We start from the raw sequence: 21187 nt of genomic DNA on the forward strand, positions 1-21187 counted from the left end.
GGACGTGCAAACGTGGCACATAAAGAGTTAAAAAACATAGGAAAATGTCAATATCTGTCATATTCTGTATCACAGCAATGCATTCAAGCTTTGTTTTACCCCAGGGTTCAGGAAGAGGTCGATGTGTTTGTGAAGCAGCAGCTGATTGGATGGATTCCCCCAGCAGAAGTTCTGGAGGAACTCGTGGGCCAATCGCATCAGCTCATTCATCCTGGTGTCAGCAACCTGAGCCGTGTGCAAAATTGAGTGGAAAAAAAGAATGAAATTCAGAATTCAGAATGAAATTCAGAAAGCTAAATATCACAAAGAAATTGCACAAGTCTCAACTATCGCTATAATGTACTTGCTGGTCTGTTTTGTTTGGGTGCAAAAGTTTTATTCTTTGTTTCTTCAAAAGGGAATTTGGGAATTTGATGGTATTGTATCAGCTATCAGGTGGATGCTCATAGTAGATACCTGGTTAATGTATTACTACCAATGAAAGTATTGCAAGCACACATATATACATTGTGGCAAGCACTCATGGTATTTGACATAAATTCATATATCTACATTTATTGGTAATCAAGTATATGGTAATGGCACTATAAACATTACATTTTTCACGAAATTTTAACAGAAACAGAAAGCTCTAGTCAGATCTTTTTTTTTTCTTTTCTTTTTTGTTCAATACTCAACAATAGAGTTGTTCTCAAAAGTCTTTGGTACATGTACCAGCATAAAATGGCCAATACGCAATATAATGCACAAAGAATTTCAAAAATTACAAATGCGCACCGTCCATTTTACTACTGCCCATCAGCCCCATTACCAGATCTTACCAACAAACATGTCAACATCACCTCTAAAACTAGGCTACCAAAATATATCCCAGCAACCATTTTTCCCCCCCATGCAAACCAAACCTCAAAAGAACCAGTGCTTTCCCTTCAACATACAGATTTCATCTACGTGTGGAAGATTTCCCCGAAGAGAATAAATTTACACACGAGAAATCACACATACATTGCATCATAAACATAGAATATGGCTTTTTCTCTCTCCTTTTGACAATCTCAAAAGCATGCAAAATAATCACACAAAAAAACTGAAAACTCCTTCCTTCTTCAGTTTTCATTGTCTAATGTCAGTCTAAATGACACTTACAAACATGCTGTTTGAATTACAGTCTGCTGTACCAGATTACACAGCTTAATAGCCAGAAATTCAGAAGCACTTTTTTCACATGTACTTTTACCCAAACGTTATGCAAGTTTGTGATTTTGTATGACACTTACTGTAATACGTCTAGTTTCATCCACCTGATTCTTGACATATTGCGAGGTGAGAGAAAAAAAAATAAAAAGCTATCGCACCATCACGTTCCGGCATTCAGGGAAAGTAAGTATTAACAAATGTCACCCACATACACATATGCTAGGAAAGTTCCACTAGTGACAGACATGAATGTTGATGAGGTATTTGCAGTGAGGTGCGCACAACTTTGTGTCAATGACAAAGAAGATTTCATTGCACGACATATTCACGATTATTTCAACATACTCCATGTTCACTATCAACTACAGTCTGGGAAGATTGGAGACAAATATACATTGTATATGCTAGAAAGGCAGAGAGGGAAAGGGAAAAGTGGAAATATTTTGCTGACTTTTGAAGGGTCAGTGACAGAGGTCTCGGTAAGACTCCCCCACCTTGTCGTACGGGATCTGAAGTAGCTCCAGGACCACAGCGTGCGCCCCCATGTTTCTCAGCAGCCGCTGCTCGTGTTTCCGGTTCTTCCGAATCCCGCCACTGTCGGTGATGCATAGCCGGCTCAGCCGACATAGAATCTGCATGGCAAGTATAAAGGTGGATTGACACAGAGGGGGAGGGGAGGGGCATGAGATCAGACTATCTCATCACCATTTTGATACGACATGACTGACTGCTCACAATAGGGGCACAACTTCAAAATTAAAAAAAAACACAAAGCAAGTAGGCATTCTTTGTGTCAGCTTGCATCAAAGATATTCCAATTTACATACCATGTGAATGTGATGCCCCACTAGTCATAACCACATGTATATTTGTAATTTTATCATATTTACACCCAGACTATTAGGTAAAACATGAGCAATATATGAGATCATTTTTCAAGGGCTTTTGAAAAGGTTAGAGGCGGCTGCACATTTTGGCCACAGTGAAAATGGGGTAAAAGTGAACTAATCTGAAGTTACAGCAGTGTCATGTGAGCCAAACTTTTGACCTCTATGTACTATGTTGTATAATCCTCCTCAGATATTAATACAAAGGGATGCATCAGAATACCCTACACTCTGATCAATTCCACAGCTCACACACCTGCTGAATGGTCTTGTAGTTTTTGGCACTTGTAGGGTCAACGGACGGTCCAAGGTCGAGGTCAATGGATGACCCTTCACCAGCACTGGTTGACTGGGTCATCTGGACAAAAGAAGGGAAAAAAATAAGAATATTGACAGGTCAGAACAGAAGCAAAAGGTTGTGCAAACTACATGTACATATACTATAATATGGATGTTACTGAAAATTCAAAAGTACACATACAGTGTACACACTTAAAGGGGCCCTGAAATCCAAATGCATGTTGATTTGTGTTGATTTATGATACCCTCAACATCACTTCTGCAGTGAAAAGAATATCTAGAAACATTCCATATATTTTTAACGATTTTTTCTTCGATTTTTCTTCAGATTACTTGGGAACGCCCACAAAAAATCCTTCCAAACCAATATTCTTGAGATGACCTCATCTGTCAATCATTGCTAAAGTACTGAAATGTTTAACACAAGACACTGGAATGCACCTTCCTCTCGACTCGGCATAACTTGCATGTTTCTGTGATATTAATGTGACTAACAAAAGACATGGTGAAGGAACATGCAAGTTATGCTGAGTCGAGGGGAAGGTGCATTCCAATGTCATTTCAGTACTTTAGCAATGATTGAGAGATGAGGTCATCTCAAGAATATTGGTTTGGAAGGATTTTTTTGTGGGCGTTCCCAAGTAATCTGAAGAAAAATCAAAGAAAAAATTGTTAAAAAATAAATGGAATGTTTCTAGATATTCGTTTCACTGCAAAAGTGATGTTGAGGGTATCATAAATCAACACATATCAACATGCATTTGGATTCAGGGCCCCTTTATCAAGTATACACTATATGGGTATTCAAACAAATATTTCATATAGTTTACATTCTACAGCGAACAGATAAATCAACTTGAGTGCACTAAACCTTTAAAAAGCATGTAAAAGCCATGGCAACATGCATACTAAATATTCACATAGTTACTCACTAAACTTATTTTTACTGAGTCATTATCAAACGTACTATGTTGTTGTGGCAAAATATTGTAGGATTTGGAGTATGTGACATGAAGATGAATTCATATCATAATTGAAGACATGTGAATTCAAAGCCTGACATATGGTTCTGCCATTTTTGTGTGTGGGTTGTTTTTAATCACTTGGTGTATGTACAATGTACTGGATCAGGATGCATACAACCTGTATATTGGTGGATATTGCTACTGTGTACCTTCCAGTTAAATAGAAGAGTGTAAAAAATGTACCTGAAAGAGATGAACACATGTGAATTCAGTGACATCTTTCAATGAGGACTTCTACTCATAATTACAACCAGATGATGCCCCCCACCCCCCCCCCCCCAAAAAAAAAAAAAAATCAAACTGCTTGTTCCATGTATGGCTGTTTTCATGTACAGGCCCCTGCTGTAAAAAAATAAAAATATATATAAAAAAATAAAAAAATAAAAGAAGAAGAAGAAAAAAATAATAATAATAATAAATAAATGAATAATAATTATAATAATAAATAACAATTATAATAAAATGAAAAATGAAACATAAGTGAATGAATAAATAAATAAAAGATATCAATTTCAAATTACAAATTGTGGTAATAGTGGTCCCAAGGTTGTTCCTCCCTTATGATAGGATAGGTGGGCCTGTTCATCTTACATTGAGTCCCATAGTCACTTGCTATGGAGAGCGTACAGAAAGCATGTTTCCACACTAGTGAGGCTGCCATGCATTGGCCAACGGGCATGCATTGTCACAAATCAGCCGTGTGTTCTTTGTTACAAAGCAAGAATTAAAGTGACTGCACTGGCTGCACATTGAGGCTAATCATATGCATCGTGTATGCCTCATAACTCTCCTATCACGAGCACAGTTTAAAAATTTAAAGCTATATTGTATTGACACTGTACATGAACACATTGCTAATGGGACTAATAGGCCCGAATTCACGAAGGTGGTACAAATGAAAACATGGTTTAAACCGTGGACAAAAAACATGAAGCGCCAAGTGTCACACGGAATATTTCGTTACGAAATTACTCATTTCGTCGACAAAATGACCGTTTCGTTAACAAAATCATCATTTCGTGGACGAAATGTTCATTTAGTTACAAAATAATCATTTCATCGATGATATGACTGATTTCGTAACGAAATATTTCGGGTGACACTTGGCGCTCCATGGTTTTTGTCCATGGTTTAAACCATCTGGTTTAATTTGTACCACCTTCGTGAATTCGGGCCAAAGAGTTACAAGTCTCTGACCAGCCAAATTTACATTGTACCTGCAAGTCATTTTTGACCATCTATCCAGTAACTGAGCACGGCTCACGTTCTACTGTGAATGCAGAACTATTTCTAATACATCTGCACTGTATGTTCATGGATTTTGTGCTGGGAAGCAGGAATTCTTAAACCTGCAAAAATGTCTTCAGATTTTCTTAGCACAATTTAACCAGGTTGAAAAGTGAGTTTCATCAGCTGCTAAATACTACTGCAGTAGTAGTGCATGTGTGTGTGTGCGAGTGTGTGTATGTGTCCCAGTACTCATTTGAGGACATGTGTGTCTACTAGTGGCTTTCTGTGCAGGTCATACAATAGAATGGATCATTTGTGTACCAGAACATTTTGCATTTCAAGTTTAATGCAATGAGATGTCAAATCAAATTCTGGGTTGTTGTTGTTGTTTGTTTTTTTGTGAACTGGATAAAAACATACTGCAAGAAGTTGTGCTAAACATAATTACATGTAAGAACCACAAAATGTGTTTTAGAGTCACTCATTGTCAGCATGAAAATTTTCAATTTACTGTTTACAGTAAAATGTTTGTGCTTACTAGCCATTAGGTGAGCCAGTTTCAAAGTTTGCTTCATACAAAGCACGCCTGTCAGTGCAGACTGCATGTGTACTAAGCAAGTTTTCTTGCTATCAAGCCATCTTACTGTTTGAGCATTAAGAATATGCATAATAAAGAAACAGGAGTGCTTTTACACCCTGTCTGCCTTGTGTCCAATTAGGAGAATTTTTTAATAATGACAAGTATCATTATGACACTGTATTTTATCAGGACACTCTGTCTTCACATTCTGTATACAACACAGGATATGTTGCGCTACAAGTGTTCAATAGTTGAATAATCTAACTGATTATCAAATCTATGAGACTTTCACATCATTTTCCTGTAACACATTCTATTACAGGTGTATCTAATTAAATCAAGTACAGCATGCACTACGCATACACATTGGCAAAACATGAACTTAGATGACATTTCACCCTTACTGCTGAATACTGCTGAACTGAAATGTAACCCGTACTCATACAAAATGTCATCAAAACAGTTCACGTCTTTCTAAACCGTCTGAGTTTCACTTGACGAGAAAGACTGCATCAGCCATCTGATCAGCAAAGTGCTGTTCTCTTTAAAGAATGCCAAGTCAATTGGCTTTTCTACTTGCTTCTTTGATTTTGTTATTTGTAATTTGTCATTTTAATCTCTATTTGGGCAGTCATGCAAGTGGACGGGCATGCTTCTGGAGGATGGGCCATATCACCTTTTTTTTTTTTAACTTCACCAGGACAACACGGAAGCTTTACCACACACACCATGTGACTAGATTTTACAGGATTAAAGTCGCACTGCGCAACATGCGAAGGAAGCGTGTTATCAAACTCACCGCATCGTAATCATCGTAGACCTCCTCTCTCTTTTGTTGTTGTTTTTTATTTGATATTTGATACAAAATTACAGTAACACTCTCTTTAATAAAAATGGTACTCTGATGCACACTAACAATCATTCTATTTATCTACAAACACATTTGTAGAACAGACTGTAAATGAATTAATTTGATATCAAAGACATTAATCATTACGAAAATATAGTTGACTTTGTTAAATCTCTAATAATCAAGAAATACAAGCACCTATTGCTTAATTTTTATTTAAAAAGGAAAATGTACTGCGCAGAATGAGATTCAATGAAATCATAAAACGCATGAAAACAGTCCAAATAGATGCAGAGTAATAGAAGACAAAAAAGAAAGTTATGGTCATTTAAATGCATACTTGCCAACATTTGAAGTTGGAACACTTTTCGAGAGGGAAGAAGCAAAAATAAACATAAATTATACAAAAATGTGTGTGACGCAAGAAGTCCTATTGGCTAAGATCCACACACAAAAAAAAATGTGAATTTGACTGCAACTGTTTAAAAGTTGTATTGCAACTGTTTATGAAGCCTGCCAAGACTTATGTAATATTTGCTCAAATTTGCAATGGTCCCACACATTCACCACTCAGTGATATACAGTGTAAAATACTGCTCCACAGCATTGGAGGATTGCTGTAAAGAAGATGCCTTATACCCATATTCAAGAAGATCTAGTGTCAATGAAACAATGTCATTTTAGTTTTGCAGACCTACCATCTTAGCCCCTTTGGATTTCTTTTTGGGTTTGTCGTCATCGTCATCGTCCTTCTTCTTTCTGCTCCTGTCCAGCTTGCTCTTGTAGACCCAGAGCTCCGACTTCTCCACGAGGAGCCTCAGTTCATCAAGGTCTGCCTTTATCTGCTTGTAGTTCTCCCTGTCACTCTTAGTTACCAGCAATTGCACCTACTCAACGGAGACGGCAGTGAGAATAATAAGAAAAAAAAAGAGAAGATGAAGTTCAAACATTTCTTACTGAACCCTTTTAAATCAGGTATCATGAATGCGCAAAGACCATTTTGATCTCAGAAAAGCTTTCAGCAAAATCTGTTTTGATTTTTGTAATACCATTTGCAAATATTTGTTTCTCCTATCTTTGATGATTCTAGGATCAACATGAGCTGCTCTGAATAATGCATACTTGGAGAGTATGAAAACCTCCTCCAGTCACAACTACCACAAGAAGCCAAGATGAAGAGACTCCTAATCCTCCCAACTCCCTCTTCATCCCTCTTTCACATCCTCACCCTCCTCTCCCATCTCCTCCTCCATCCTTTCCTTCGTTCTCTCATCTCCTCCTCATCCTCCATCCCTTTCCCTCTCCTCTCCTATCCTCCTCTCTCATCTCCTCAATCCTTCTCACTCTTTCCCTCCTCCTCACTCATCTCCTCCATGCTTTCCTTCTGTCTCTCCTCCTCCATCCTTCATCCCTTTCCCTCTCCTCTCCTATCTTCCTCTCTCATCTCCTCCTACCTTCCAATCAATCTTCATCTCCTCTCCTCCTCTCTTATCTCCTCCATCCCTTTATTTCTTCCTGTCCTCTACATCTCCTCTCATTTCTCATCTCCTCCTCCTTCCTTCTCTCATCTCCTCCATCCTTTACTTTTTCCTCTCCTCCTCCATCCTTCATGCCTATCCCTCTCTTCTCCTCTCCGCCTCTCTCCTATCCTCCTCTCTCCCTTTCCCTTTTCTCCTCTCCTCATTCATCATTCATCCCTTTTCTTCTTCCTCTCATCTCCTCTTGCTAATCTCCTCCTCCATCCCTTTCACTCTTTCCATCCTCCTCTGTCATCTCTTCCATCTCATTCAATCTTCCCCTCCTCTCCTCTCCTTCATCTCCTCATCCATCCATTTCTTTCTTCCTCTCCTCTCCTCCCTGTTCTCCTTCCTCCCTTCTGCCATCATTTCTTCTAGTTCCTCTATTTTTTTTCTCCCATTTTTCTTCGTTCTTCAATCTTTTTTTTTTCTTCTTTAAGGGGGAATCCCTTTCTCACCTGTTTGAATGCCTGGAGGACTTCCTGTCTCTGGCTGAAGTGCCTAAAGAGGAGTTGGAGTGCGCCAGACACCAGGGGTGGGTAGTCGTGCATGGTCAGGTGCAGGAGCACCCGAAGGAACGTCCTCCCGCCCTGACCGTCCAGATCCAGGTCGGCTCCATCCATCTGCCCCTCAAAGATGCCCTCCGCCTGGTCCCCGATGGCCTCCAGGTTGATGCCAGAGCCGTCCGGGCTGGTCCCGCCGCCTCCCGTTGCCCCCGGAGTGGTGTTGTTGTTGTTGCCGATGAGGGGAGGTGGGGCCGGAGGCGGGGGGTTCTCCACCGAGCCGTTCTGGCTGGGACCCTCGCTCTGCTGGCCCTGCTCTTGTTGCTGCTGCTGCTGCTGCTGCTCGTTCAAGTCTTTGGTTTCGTCGAAGTCCCGTTTGAAGATGGAGAGTAGGCAGGAGATGCGGTAATCCAGACGCACGTTCAAGATGAACTGCATAAAATTAACAACATATTACGTACATCACATAACATCCACAACTACATGACTTTCCTACAACATGTACATGTACATAGTGAAAAATGATTCTGAAATTTTGCTCCTGTTATCTACAGCTCTGTAACAAAGAGTACACGTGTATGTAGCAAAAAGTTTGACAGCACCAAACAAAATATACTGTACATACAAAATATCAGCATCACATGCCTTGTACATGCATAAATCTAGTAGTCATTCATTGTATAATCTTGATAGTAAAGTTCATCCCTTTCTCTACACTGTATCTATCAGTAGATGTACATGTATGTCATATAATGCACCTCTTTACAGCTTGGAATCATTATCTCCCTTTCTCATTGAAAAAAGGAAAAGGAAAAACAAATTTAGCAAAATGAAAAAAACACTTCTACATATAAGAACGAAGTTTCACCCTTGAGAACCTGTATGACAACTTCTGACCATCTCTGATCGACAATCAAACAAATTTCTGCACATACTTGCAGGATCTGTATGATCTTGAGCTTGGTCTCCATCACACGTTCATCCTCTTTGTTGTTGGGGTCCAGCCGTGGGCTCTTGCTGGACGGGGAGGGGCTGCCGGGACTGGCCAGTCCCGGGGACGGCAGGCCGCTCCCTAGCACCATGTTTGTCATCACCGCCCCAACGCCGTGGATCGACCGCAACACCCCTCCCTTCCCTGGTACCACAGCGCATACAGAGACAGGCAGATAGACAGACAGACAGATAGAAACAGAGTTATAGTACACACAGAGATACATACATGAAAATACACGCACGCATCCAGACAATAGACAAAGAGGAAGAAAAAAAATAAAAGAGCATGATATTACTAATTTAAAGGGATGGTACAGTATTGGGGGAGATGAGAATTGGGCTTTTAACTTTGTGCGAGATACCAAGAAAACACTTATGAAATAGTACAGAACATACCATTTTAAGAGGAATTCGAAGTTTAGTTGATGAAAATTGGTTTTGGAATGACTGAAACATCCAAAAACAAAGTAAAACAAAGCAATCATAATAAAGTGTGGGACCCACACTTATTAGAATCACTCTGTTTTGGATATCTCAGCCATTTCAAAACCAATTTTCATCAAATAAACATTGAATTCCTCATGGAATTACATGCTCTTTCATATTTCATAAAAGGTTTCTTATTATCTCATCAAAAAATGTTAGAAACCTGAAATTAGGTCTCAACCAAAACTAAACGATCCCTTTAAGTAATGCATTAAAACATTTTCACTAGTGTTTTGCATTCATAATCCTGTGCAAGATGGGTTTAGCTCTTTATGTGTTAAAACTTACCGAGTTCATACCATTTACTCAAAATATACAGAATGAAATTTAGTAAAAATCCAACTGATCAGTAGGCCTACTACACTGTAGTAGCAAGCATTGTGTCAGGAGTGTGACACTCCTGGTGAATATTTCAGACACAGAACTTGCATTGCATACTACCATTGCAATTATGTGTAATCAGGATACTGTGCAAAAATATTGGGCAAATTGACATAATTTCCCTTTTCCCAATTTGTTGCATGGAAGTTGAGGGAAAAACATGGACTCGATGAAGCCGGTAACGATGGAACTTGTGGCCAGAAATGTAGTAAGAAAGAAGACATGACCGGAGATGTGACATTTTCCTGAAAAATGAAATGTTCATGACATGAGCTCTCAAGAAGATGAAGCACATGTTCAGATATGGTGGAAATTTCAACATCATATTTAGTACTCCTTGAGGAAATGATGAGAACATTCTGCTGTCTCAAATTCCAAATGCATATTCGCATAATGGCTACTACCCTTTTCAGATGGAATAATGCATGCATGCATGACATGGGTTGGCTGTATCCATTTCTGAGAAAAGTGAGTACCGGTAACACTCTTCGGTCTTAAATTCCGCATACTAGCTCCTGTAATGGTGACTACCCTTTTCAGATGGAATGGCATGCTTTCATGACATGGGTCGGCTGTTTCCACTCCTGAGAAAAATGAGAGAACGCTCTTTGGTCTCAAGTTTCTCATACACTCTGACAATGGCTAAGAGCCTTGTCTGTCAGCTGGAATTCATAGTGGTAATATGAGATGGGTTAGGTCTAAGAAGAGCTAGACCACCACTTGTAACTACTACTGCTGGTAGAAAAGCTCTTTGGAAACTCACAAGAACAATTTCCTCCTTCGATCTCATTGCCATTTCTTTGGAAAATTCACTTGAAATAGAAACTAGAGAGCTGTATCTTGACAATCTCAGTTCACTTCTTGGTGGATTACCAGCAAAGATGGATGAGTTCCATGACTGCTAATGTGTAATGGTTGCTGATAAATAAAGAAATATTGCTTCAATTTTGTTTTTTGACAATTTATGGTATTCTAGAAATATGCTTGTCATCTTTGTGCATGTAGTATGACTTCTTGATACACATTACTGCCAGAATTATGCTACTCAACAAACAGGTACAATGTACAACTAGCAGCACTGATACACAGATTAAAACAAAAAAAAATTGATATTAACACCGAGTGAGGTCTGTAAAAGCCTAAATAGAAATAGATAAAGATAGACAGTATTACAGTACCCTGAGAATTCAGATGTACACATGTAAGCTAAAGTGAGATCGTGAGATCGTGATTTTGTGTGCGAATGTACAGCATAACTACCATTGCTGCGGTTCATAAAGTACCATGCAGTACATGTACAATATACTATCTAGATTAGGACTCCTTTGTGACATTCTATATCAATGTTTATGATTCCTTCTTTGAGTATTTCCTAAAAGGCATTGTAGATCAAAACAGCAGCACACATCCTGGCCATGTAAAAAGTGTCATGACTCCCGTCTCATATCCAAGCTACCGTAGTAAACTTTACATAAAGCATGGTTTTTGGCTACAACATGATAAGAAAAACTCGCTCAACCCAGAGACTCCAACCCCAAGCACCTTCTGATCTGGAGATTCTCCCGCCTGAAACCCCTAGCAAACGGGAGACCAAGTTGATGTGCGCAAAGCGTGAAATTCCTTGCGGCCGGGGTCTAGTATAGGGTTCTCGTGCTATCTAAGGCTTATTTTTCAACATACAATATGGCAATAAGTAAGAAATCCTTTCCAATGGGAGACACAGAGCCAGGGCGGGAGAAATCAAATTTCAAGCGGGAGAACGGGAGAATTTGCAAAAATGGGCTTTCGGCGGGAGATCTCCCGTCAAAAGCGGGAGAGTTGGAGTCTCTGTCAACTCCCCACCCCCATTCCTGCTATGGTTAAAAAGGAATATAAACTCGGGCAGGTGTCTATGGGAAATGCGTGCTGTAGCAAAATCAGTCTGTCCTCAACGGGCTATAAGCTTTGGTGAATGTGTGTCATCGCTTGTCAGCATATATTTGGTGAAGTTTAATTGTTGTGAATTTTGCAAGTGGGGTGCTATTTGGGAATTTAACAACACAAAAATATCAACTCTGACCCCGACATGAATGCAATGTGGACATGACTTGTACATCTAGCTCTATTCATTACTGTACTCCACAATCATGAATTTCACCACTCGCAAAATTGTCAGGAGCTCCCAATTCGCACAAAAAAATTAGACTCCCTAAATATATGATAAAATAGTAGATATAAGCTAATAGCACCAACTTGAAAAAAGAAAAACTGCACTATTAAAGCTTAAGAGTTTATAAAGTAGCTCATTTCAAAATATCATCATTTAATGTTACATGATACAGTCAGAACATATATCAAGGACTGTATACATCAATAACAGTATTTCATTATAATGAAACGTTGCAGCACATAAGTCATTTTAGGCTGCCTTTTTATGAACCATGAAATATATAACAGCATCGAGAAAACATAAAATACTGCAGGAATGAAAACGTCAAAGGAAAAGAAACCAGCAGCCGTGCAAATTTGCAATTAAAAAAAAAGACATTTTACACAGCATGGCAGACAACACATAAAGAGAACTGGGAAGAAAGATCTGGTAAGCATGATATAGCAATTCTATTTTCCTCTTCAATCTACAAGGAACCGCACTGGCTCGTAAAACTACACAGACGCACACTTTGTACAGAATGAAACATGAGATGGCATGGTTTAATACGACATGCACACTGTCTATGGAAAGCCATGCGAGCATTTTCCTCATCAATCTGTCACTGTTCTTGTTTTTTTATCTTAAAAAAACAATGTTTCTCCTTGGGCGAGCGGGGAGAAAAGAATGGACTCATTTTCATGCAGTCGTCTGCAGGATCAAGGAATTCTACGGCAAGCTCACACAAGTGCTGCATGTCTGCAGCTAGCAAAGGAGTAGGAGGCATTTTATGCGATGAATGCTGGTGAAAATACACACGAACACGCAAACAGGTATTTTCCACACTTATCCATACCTTCCTTAGGCGGCTCTGAGTCAAGCGATTAGGCAAAGCATTATGGGTAATATGCATAATAGAACAGAGAGAAATAGCCAACATGTAAGTTGAGATGAACTTGACCGAGAATACGTCTGAACAAAGCCCATACACTTGACACTACATTTCTAGCTATAAAAGACATCATTACAAACATATACATGGTACCTACAGTTTTGTACAATGTACATAACATGTGAGCTACACTATAAATGTTGATGAACATTTATATATCATTTCTAAATAACTACATTTACACAAATGACAAACAGAAAATGTTAAATATAATTACTGAAGATGAACACTGACAGCTTTAAACTCATTAGTGCCAATGCATGATGGGTTCATAAGTATTAGAACAAAAACTGACAACATATCCAATGCATGAAAAACATACATGTACATGTATCTAAAATATAATGTGTGCCAGGGGGGTGGTTTATATAACACAGAAAAAAAAATCCATCACTTTACAAACTTATCAATTTTTGTTCTTCTTTTCAATTGTAAGACCCTATACATAAGTAATAAACTTATCGTTAAAAGACAGACCTAATTATCTTTAAAAAAATATTAAAAAACTAACAAAAAAGAAAGGACAAGAAATAGTTGGTGATATTTGTATCAAGAAAGTAATACCATCCTCATACACCACATGTATATCTCACTGTTTATTCAACAATAATCTGTCGCCTTGGCAAGTGAGCTAAAATTTGGATATCAGAATACAGTGTACCTCTCTGGGTTAAGAAATAATTTAATTGTTAACTACATTCCCCAAATACAAATTCATGTACTTTTGATGAACTTCATTTCATTTTTTTTCCCTTTTAGATTGTTTGTTAAAAGTATATAGCCACGTAACAAAATCCTTGGAAATGGCCGTTTTCTTTCATTATATCGAAATTTGTTATAGCTGAACAGTAAAGTACAGTTAAATGTACAGATTGTAATTTTGGGACCCGAATTTCTACTTCCTTTCGATGAGAATTTCATCATAACTGTGTTTTGTTATATCGGGAGTACACTGTACATGTATCAATGTTTCTTTTCTTCTTTTTTTTTCTTTTTTATTTGCCACATCTGATTAGTTTCTATATTGCAACATCAGTAATAGTAATTTAATGATAATTGGTATATTCACTAGATGCTATCAAAGCATCTTACAAAAAGGCAGTTATTTTAATACATAGAATTACATTTGAATTAATATTAACTTAAAATCATACAAAAAGAACATGACTGAATATTAACAAATACAATATGGAGTTACCAATCTATGACAATTTACAGAACATCAAGTACATTTGAAATTTAAATGAGCTACATCGTAACTGTGGAAGATTCAACAATTGACAGGGGTAGTGCATTCTATACTTTGAGAGCATAAATAATACATGTACATTTTGTGAAATGAACAGGTTTTTTAGAAGATGAACAACACCTGTATTTCAAATAGACTAAAACAAGTACTCAGTTGACAAATACGTAAAAGAAAGAACAGGAAGGCAATTTTCATAGGTAACGGTGCTTGCTGCAACAGAACTACGTAGTTGTGTGCGATTTTGGACTGAGTTTACTGATTGGCTACAATGTACTGACATGTAAAAGAAGCACACATATTTAGATAGAGAACTGAGCTTTATGGTAAATCATAGGTCAAACAGGCTGTTGGAGTAAGTTGCTCTGTCTCACACAAAAATCTAGGATGCTTTGGGGATAGATGACCACAGCTTGGAAATTTGCCTAATTGAAAATCATAAGTCTAGCTACACTGGAAGGTTGTGCACATAAACAATGTATGATGGACTGTACTTGATGAATTCTACATCTACGCGTACTGACAGATTTATTTTCCTCTTCAGAAAATATAAAAGTAACAGATACTGTCTATTATGTGTATATCAATTACTACATGTACACAAGCTGTACCTCCACACAAAATCAAGGCGTAGATGAATTTTGAATATCTGTCTAGATTTTGCTGACATGAAGAATTATGCAATACCTGCCATGCATTTGTAGTTATTTCCCTTTAATGCATCAGCACACATAATCAAGTCCCTTCAACTATCACTGGTTATTCAATCATACAATTGCACTATCTGCCAGATCACTATGAAACAAACGTAGTAAGAATAGAATTCACTGGCGGGGAAACTACAAGCCGCTTTTAATATTCACTCATCAAGAAAAGAGAGAGAAGAAAGGGGGGGGGGGGCATGAGTTAATCGTAGACGGCAGGTAATCATCACTGGTAGTAGATAGGACTACGGAAGTATATACCAGCCTAAAATGGTCTAGACAGTCCAGTTTTGGTTATCTGACCATGTTGGGACCAACACCATCCGAATGAGTGATAGGGCCAGATATTAGCCCGTTGTCTACGGGAACCGGGTGCCCCCTGTTTTGAAGCAATGGGAATTCGAATAATCTAGGAAGCAACGGGTTAAAAGTGAGATAATACTCGAGCATGATACTTTTAAGCAAGCTGGGTTTGGCCTATACTCTACATAGGGCATCGTTAATTTACTATTAGTCATACTGATTTACACAATATCATGCAAGCTTATAATGTGGGAACGAAATGGAATAAGGTATTGGTGGAAATGCACCTTTCTCCTGGCCTTTGCTCCTTCTGGCAATGATACTTTGGTTGGTATAAATGTACATCATATCTTTAGTGATCATCATTAATGTCCTGGATATTTCATGTTCTCCTATATGAAAGAGAATCATTCTTTTGCACTTCCGATAAATTTTCGCACCCAAAACACAAAGACAATCATGTGGCAGTCAATGTCTGGATAATAAAGAGATCAAAAAAGTGATGGCCTGGACAAATAAGACCTTATTATTATGGTTACATAATACCGAGATCAGACTGTACATCCCAAAATGATGTTTATTTTCATGCATCCCCTCACTCTGCCCTTTCTTGGGATTATGATAGTGCATCCTCAATGCTTTGTATTATTGATAACATAATTTTGAGAGTGCAATGGTAACACACAAAAAACTCACACACAGTCACAGTCCCACACACACAGACGCACACACAAACGCACATTTACAAATGGCAAACGGCAAGACCCCTGACCTCGGAATGCGGACTCACCTATCTCGCGGGTGGGGTCAAGCTTCCCGAGGGCCAGGCCGGACGCTGGTGTGCAGTCCAGGATGGACAAGAGGGTCTTGGTTAGTCTAAGGAGCTCGCTGAAGCTGTAGAACCCAAAGTAGATCAGGTTTTTGGCCAGATTCACCACCTAGTGAACAAGTTACAAGAAAGAAGGCAAAAAGTAGAATGTGAATAAATCCAAAAAAAAAAAAAAATCAAAAGAAGTCTACAAGCAAAATTACTGCTGGAGTTAAAAATCATAATCTGCACATTATCACCTAGTCACAGTAATGAAAGTAATGGAAATACTATAAAATGGTAATCATTATCATCATCATCATATTAATAATCCTAATCATAACCGTAACCGTAACCATATTCATAATCTTGGTAAATTGCTTGGAAGGAAAATAGCAATCTATAGGAACAGTATATCCACCACCAATGTAATGAAACCTCATTAAGCCACTTTGAAAATGTTCCACTATACATCCTGAAAGGGACTGTACAGTACTGATTGAGGTGGGGATTCATGTTTTGAACATTCCTCAGTGAGATAATGAAAAGCCTCTTATGAAATATGAAATAGCATGTAATTTTAAGAAGGATTCAGGTAAACGTTTATTTGATGAAAATTGGTTTTCAGATGGCTGAGATATCCAAAAAAGTGCTAATGATAAAAAGCGACATGCCACAACTTTATTAGGATCTCTTTGTTTCACCTTGTTTTTGGATATCTCAGCCATCTCAAAATCGATTTTCATCAAATAAACTTTTGATACCCCTTAGAACTGCATGCTCTTTGACATCTCATAGAGTGGTTTCTGAATACCTCGCAAAATGTTAAAAGCTAAATCCTCACCTCGACCAGAACTGTACACACCCTTTAATATAGCCATGAAAAAGTGTATGCACCAAAAAGCAGAGAATTTACAAAAACCTAAAAACAAGTACGATTTCTTTTCGTATGCAATCCTTCCTTGCACTGTTCAGATATTGCATAAACCTTACACACACAAAAAAAAATTGAAGTCAACTGAGAATAATGCACAGTAATCATAACTCCATCCAAGACTAACTAACCTCAAAAGTGAGTTTATTCTGCTCGCTGTTTGCAAATGACCATGTTGCAGACACGACGTTGCAGAGGTAGTTCTCCACAAACTTGATGGTGTCAGAGAACTTTGGCCTGACGTCCTCTTTAGCTTGGGTGTTGCCGACATTATTGTGAGAGTCATAGCTGGAAGACAACAGAAATTTCAATTTTTTAAGCAATCAGACACACTCAACAATAAGACGAATAAACTTCACAACATCCATGAAATATTGACTCATAACTTCATTTGAGTGAAATAAAAAGAAAGCTGAAAGAAAATGCTGAAAGGAAAGGAAAAATTTCGTTTTGGTCATAGGATTTAAAAGTCAGAATGTGACATTCAAAAACATGTATTCTACAAAAAATCCCACAAAATGTAGGTGAGTTTTGTAAAGATAATCATATAAGCATGAAGTATAAATGCTTAAATGCAAGGTTACTTTTAATATACCATGATGATTATTAAAAAAAACTCAAGCTAATCTTAACAGGAAAAATCCTGGAAAATCATGTACCTCAAATCTTCAGAAAAGGAAAAATCTTGGAAAATTACGTATCTCAAGTTTTGGTGGAAATGACTTTTTTGTTGGATTAATGGTCAGATAATCAGTTAAGTGATGTCCTGTCCAAATCTTAGCTGTCTTACCCCAAAAACGAAGCCACCACAGCATGTCAAAGGGAAGGCTATCCCATTTGATACAGTGATTTGGCTGTCATGTTTTTTTGCTCTCCTGAACATTTGACATTTTGTAGATATGAGATCTTATCGCCCCAGCAATGATTTGATTTTGGGGTGAAATTTCACACGAGGGCCCTTCTGTCCGGCAGGAGAGGAAATTTTCTACTCACTCTAAGATGGTGATGTGGGTGGGGATCTCGGACCAGAGGCGGGCATACTTGACGGGCGTGACCTGTTCCTGGGGGTCGCGATCCACGTGCATGTGGAGCATGAGGCGGGTGAAGGACGCCCTCAGGTCGTAGGGCAGCGCCTCGTCCGCCATGCAGCGCAGGATGAGGTTGATGTCCAGCTGGATGGAGATCTGGTTGATGGCCAGGTACTGGCGGTCAAGACACATCTGGGAGAAGAGATCCAGTTGGTACCTGGTGGGTTGGAGAGGAAGGCAGGAAAATTTGGCACCGACAATTGCATTCATACTTTTGTGTCTTTTCATTTTGGGCGTTACTTATGTATTCAATGATTATGTTAAGTGCTTCTTTAGATATTTGTTCACAGCTATGAGTTTTTGGTTTGAGTTGAAGATTTGATTTTGCATTCATTGTTAGTTCACATCTTGATTTTCTGCCATTCTGGCTTGTTTTCCCTTCTACTTGGTTTTGGTTTTTATGTCATTTTTTCACAGCCCCTCTACAAGATAACCATTTTCTGCTGATTGACAGCTTTTCTTCCTTGATATTCAATGAAAACAAAGCAATCAAACTAACCACTCAGTCAAAGAGTTTAAAATAGCAAGTACATGTACCTCCAGGCAATACAAAAGTTCTGTATGGAATATAAAGCCAATGTTTTAGACAGTGTATAGGCTTGACACATAGCTCATAAACTATGAAAGAACTTGCCGTTAGGAATGGTAAGATCTGTATGAAAATCAAAGAAGTGAATTAAAGACATACATAAATTATTTTACTGATAGTAATCAAGCATATGTGATTTTTTTTTTTTTTTGAAGGGGGGGGGGGGTGGGGATAGCACAGCAGGATGTGCTTCGAAGAACAGGTGCATTGACAAAATCTGTCATTAAGTGCACTCTTGATATAACGAACCCAGTAACGAAATTCTTGTGACAATGAGTGAAAATTCAGGTGCCAAAATTACTGTCTATATATCTTTACATACTTAATAGCTATAATGGCATTTTGATATAACAAAAGAAAACTGCCAGTTTCGAGGACTAAGCTACAATGGGAGTTGCCTGTCTCTACAGGCAAAAGATTTACACACCTGTAATAGTAGAGCACGTCAGCATCCTCCTTCACCCCCTCGGCTGCACACATGGCCAGCTCCCGTACCCCCTTGGACCTCGAGCCTTTGTCCCAGAAGAGGAAGACCTCCTCCTCTTCCTCGATGCTCACCATTGGTTCCCCCGGCACCCCGTCCTCCCCTTCCACCTCAATCTCCACCACTTGCTCCATTATCACCAGCCTGGAAGGGAAAATATCATTTATCAAATATGCAAATAATGTACAGGTGAGAGTGCTTTGTAGATATGCAGTACACTCGAGGGTACTTGCAATGGTGAAACATGCACAGGCACAGCGGAGTACATGTTGCATAACATTGTGAATACCCAAGAGTGAGCTGCATCTCCACTCATGTCATGAAATTTAACCTGTGCATTATTTGTCGACATTATTTATCGACAAGGGCAATGAGGCTGCTCTTCTTCTTCTTGACTATTCGGCTGCGTTTGACACGCTCGACCACACGTTGCTACTACAACGACTTAGTAATGACTACTCCATCACAGGCACTGCCATCCATTGGATCAAGTCATATCTTCAAGATCGCACACAGAGGGTGATAATCAATGGGACCTGTTCACGTCCTAGTCCTATCAGCTGCGGAGTTCCGCAAGGATCCGTTGCCGGCCCCCTTCTTTTTCTCCTCTATACAGGTCCACTCACCAGAATCATCAATTGTCATCATGGAGTCAACTACGCTATGTATGCTGACGACACTCAAATTTACATAACTATGTCACCTGGCGATAGGATTGCTGCTGTTAATTCACTGAGAGAATGTCTCAACGACATCAAAGCCTGGTCCACTGCCAACAGACTCCGTCTGAACGAAGACAAGTCTGAACTCATCCATTTCTCATCATAGTTTAGGAGCACAGTTCCTCTACCAGATCTAACTACTCGGGATGGGATTATTAAGGTCTCTGACTGTGTTAGAGACCTTGGCTTTACTTTGGACAAACACTTAACTCTTAAACACCATATCACAAACATTTGTAAGTCTGCATCATGGGGTATTTTCAAAATAGGGAAGATCAGGCGTCTGCTTGATCAATCATCAGCTGAGCGGCTCGTCCATGCCTTCGTCTCCTCCTATCTGGACTACTGCAACTCCCTCCTTACCGGCCTCCCTCTTTCTCACATATCCCCTCTCCAAAGTATCCAAAATTCAGCCGCTAGATTAGTCTCCCTTAGTAGGAGACATGACCATATATCTCCTGTTCTCCGCTCACTACATTGGCTTCCAGTCCATTCCCGTATTACTTTCAAGATCCTACTTCTGACGTACAAAATCACACGCAATCTTGCACCCATATATCTTCAAAACCTAGTCTCTCTCTGCTCCTCCTCTTCTGCCAGACCCCTCCGTTCATCTTCCTCTCTCCAATTACTTCATGGCCCACGTACAAAAACCCGTTATGGTGACCGAGCCTTCTCTTCCATTGCTCCCACTCTTTGGAATAAACTCCCTCTGTATATTCAGAATGCCTCATCTGTCGAATCATTTAAAATTCTTCTTAAAACTCACCTGTTTAATCAGTTGTAATTTTTTTTTTCCTGGAGGCGCACACAGTTATCAATTATTGTACCATTGTATCACATGTATTTTTCTTTTCTTTTCTTTTCTTTCTTCTTCTTTTGTTACTGTTAACGCTGATTTTGTTAATGTTATTGTGTTTTCTAATCTATTTGTATGAGTAGCAAAGTGCGCTTAGAAACGTCAGTATGAAGCGCCATATAAATGCAATTATCATTATTATTATTATTATTGTTTTATAAAATGGTTCCATGAATTATCTTCTTTCACCTTGATGTGTAGAAATCAGTCAGCTACATGTAGGACTTGCAAACTGAACTGGAAATTGTTTATAGTAATGTATGTGATTGAGCGTGCACTGCTTAAGTATGCAATTGTGACATCAGTGGGCATGATTACGGAAAATGCATTAACTCTTGTCATAACCACTGACAACCACACTACCGAGAATATAAGTTTGACTTCACTGGTGGGTCAAAGATGGGTAAATATATACAAAGAC

General features: G+C 38.8%; 1 protein-coding gene across 1 annotated transcript in view; it reads right to left on the reverse strand.

Moving 5' to 3' along the window:
* LOC139743065 (inositol 1,4,5-trisphosphate receptor-like) overlaps nucleotides 1-19319 on the reverse strand; it is a 60588-nt gene extending 41269 nt beyond the window's left edge. Inside the window, exons 1-8 of the mRNA XM_071653573.1 lie at nucleotides 19129-19319; nucleotides 18018-18269; nucleotides 17156-17312; nucleotides 16073-16220; nucleotides 9025-9224; nucleotides 8045-8521; nucleotides 6768-6956; nucleotides 100-237 (exon numbers count right to left, since the gene is read on the reverse strand). Coding sequence (XP_071509674.1) covers nucleotides 100-237; nucleotides 6768-6956; nucleotides 8045-8521; nucleotides 9025-9224; nucleotides 16073-16220; nucleotides 17156-17312; nucleotides 18018-18269; nucleotides 19129-19319 — 1752 coding nt within the window. The remainder of the gene's footprint in view (nucleotides 1-99; nucleotides 238-6767; nucleotides 6957-8044; nucleotides 8522-9024; nucleotides 9225-16072; nucleotides 16221-17155; nucleotides 17313-18017; nucleotides 18270-19128) is intronic.
* Nucleotides 19320-21187: the final 1868 nt, after the last annotated feature.

This window comes from Diadema antillarum, unplaced genomic scaffold (genome assembly GCF_040938485.1).
Source record: "Diadema antillarum isolate AM-2024a unplaced genomic scaffold, OU_Dant_1.0 seq00001044_RagTag, whole genome shotgun sequence".
NCBI classification, from domain to species: domain Eukaryota; kingdom Metazoa; phylum Echinodermata; class Echinoidea; order Diadematoida; family Diadematidae; genus Diadema; species Diadema antillarum.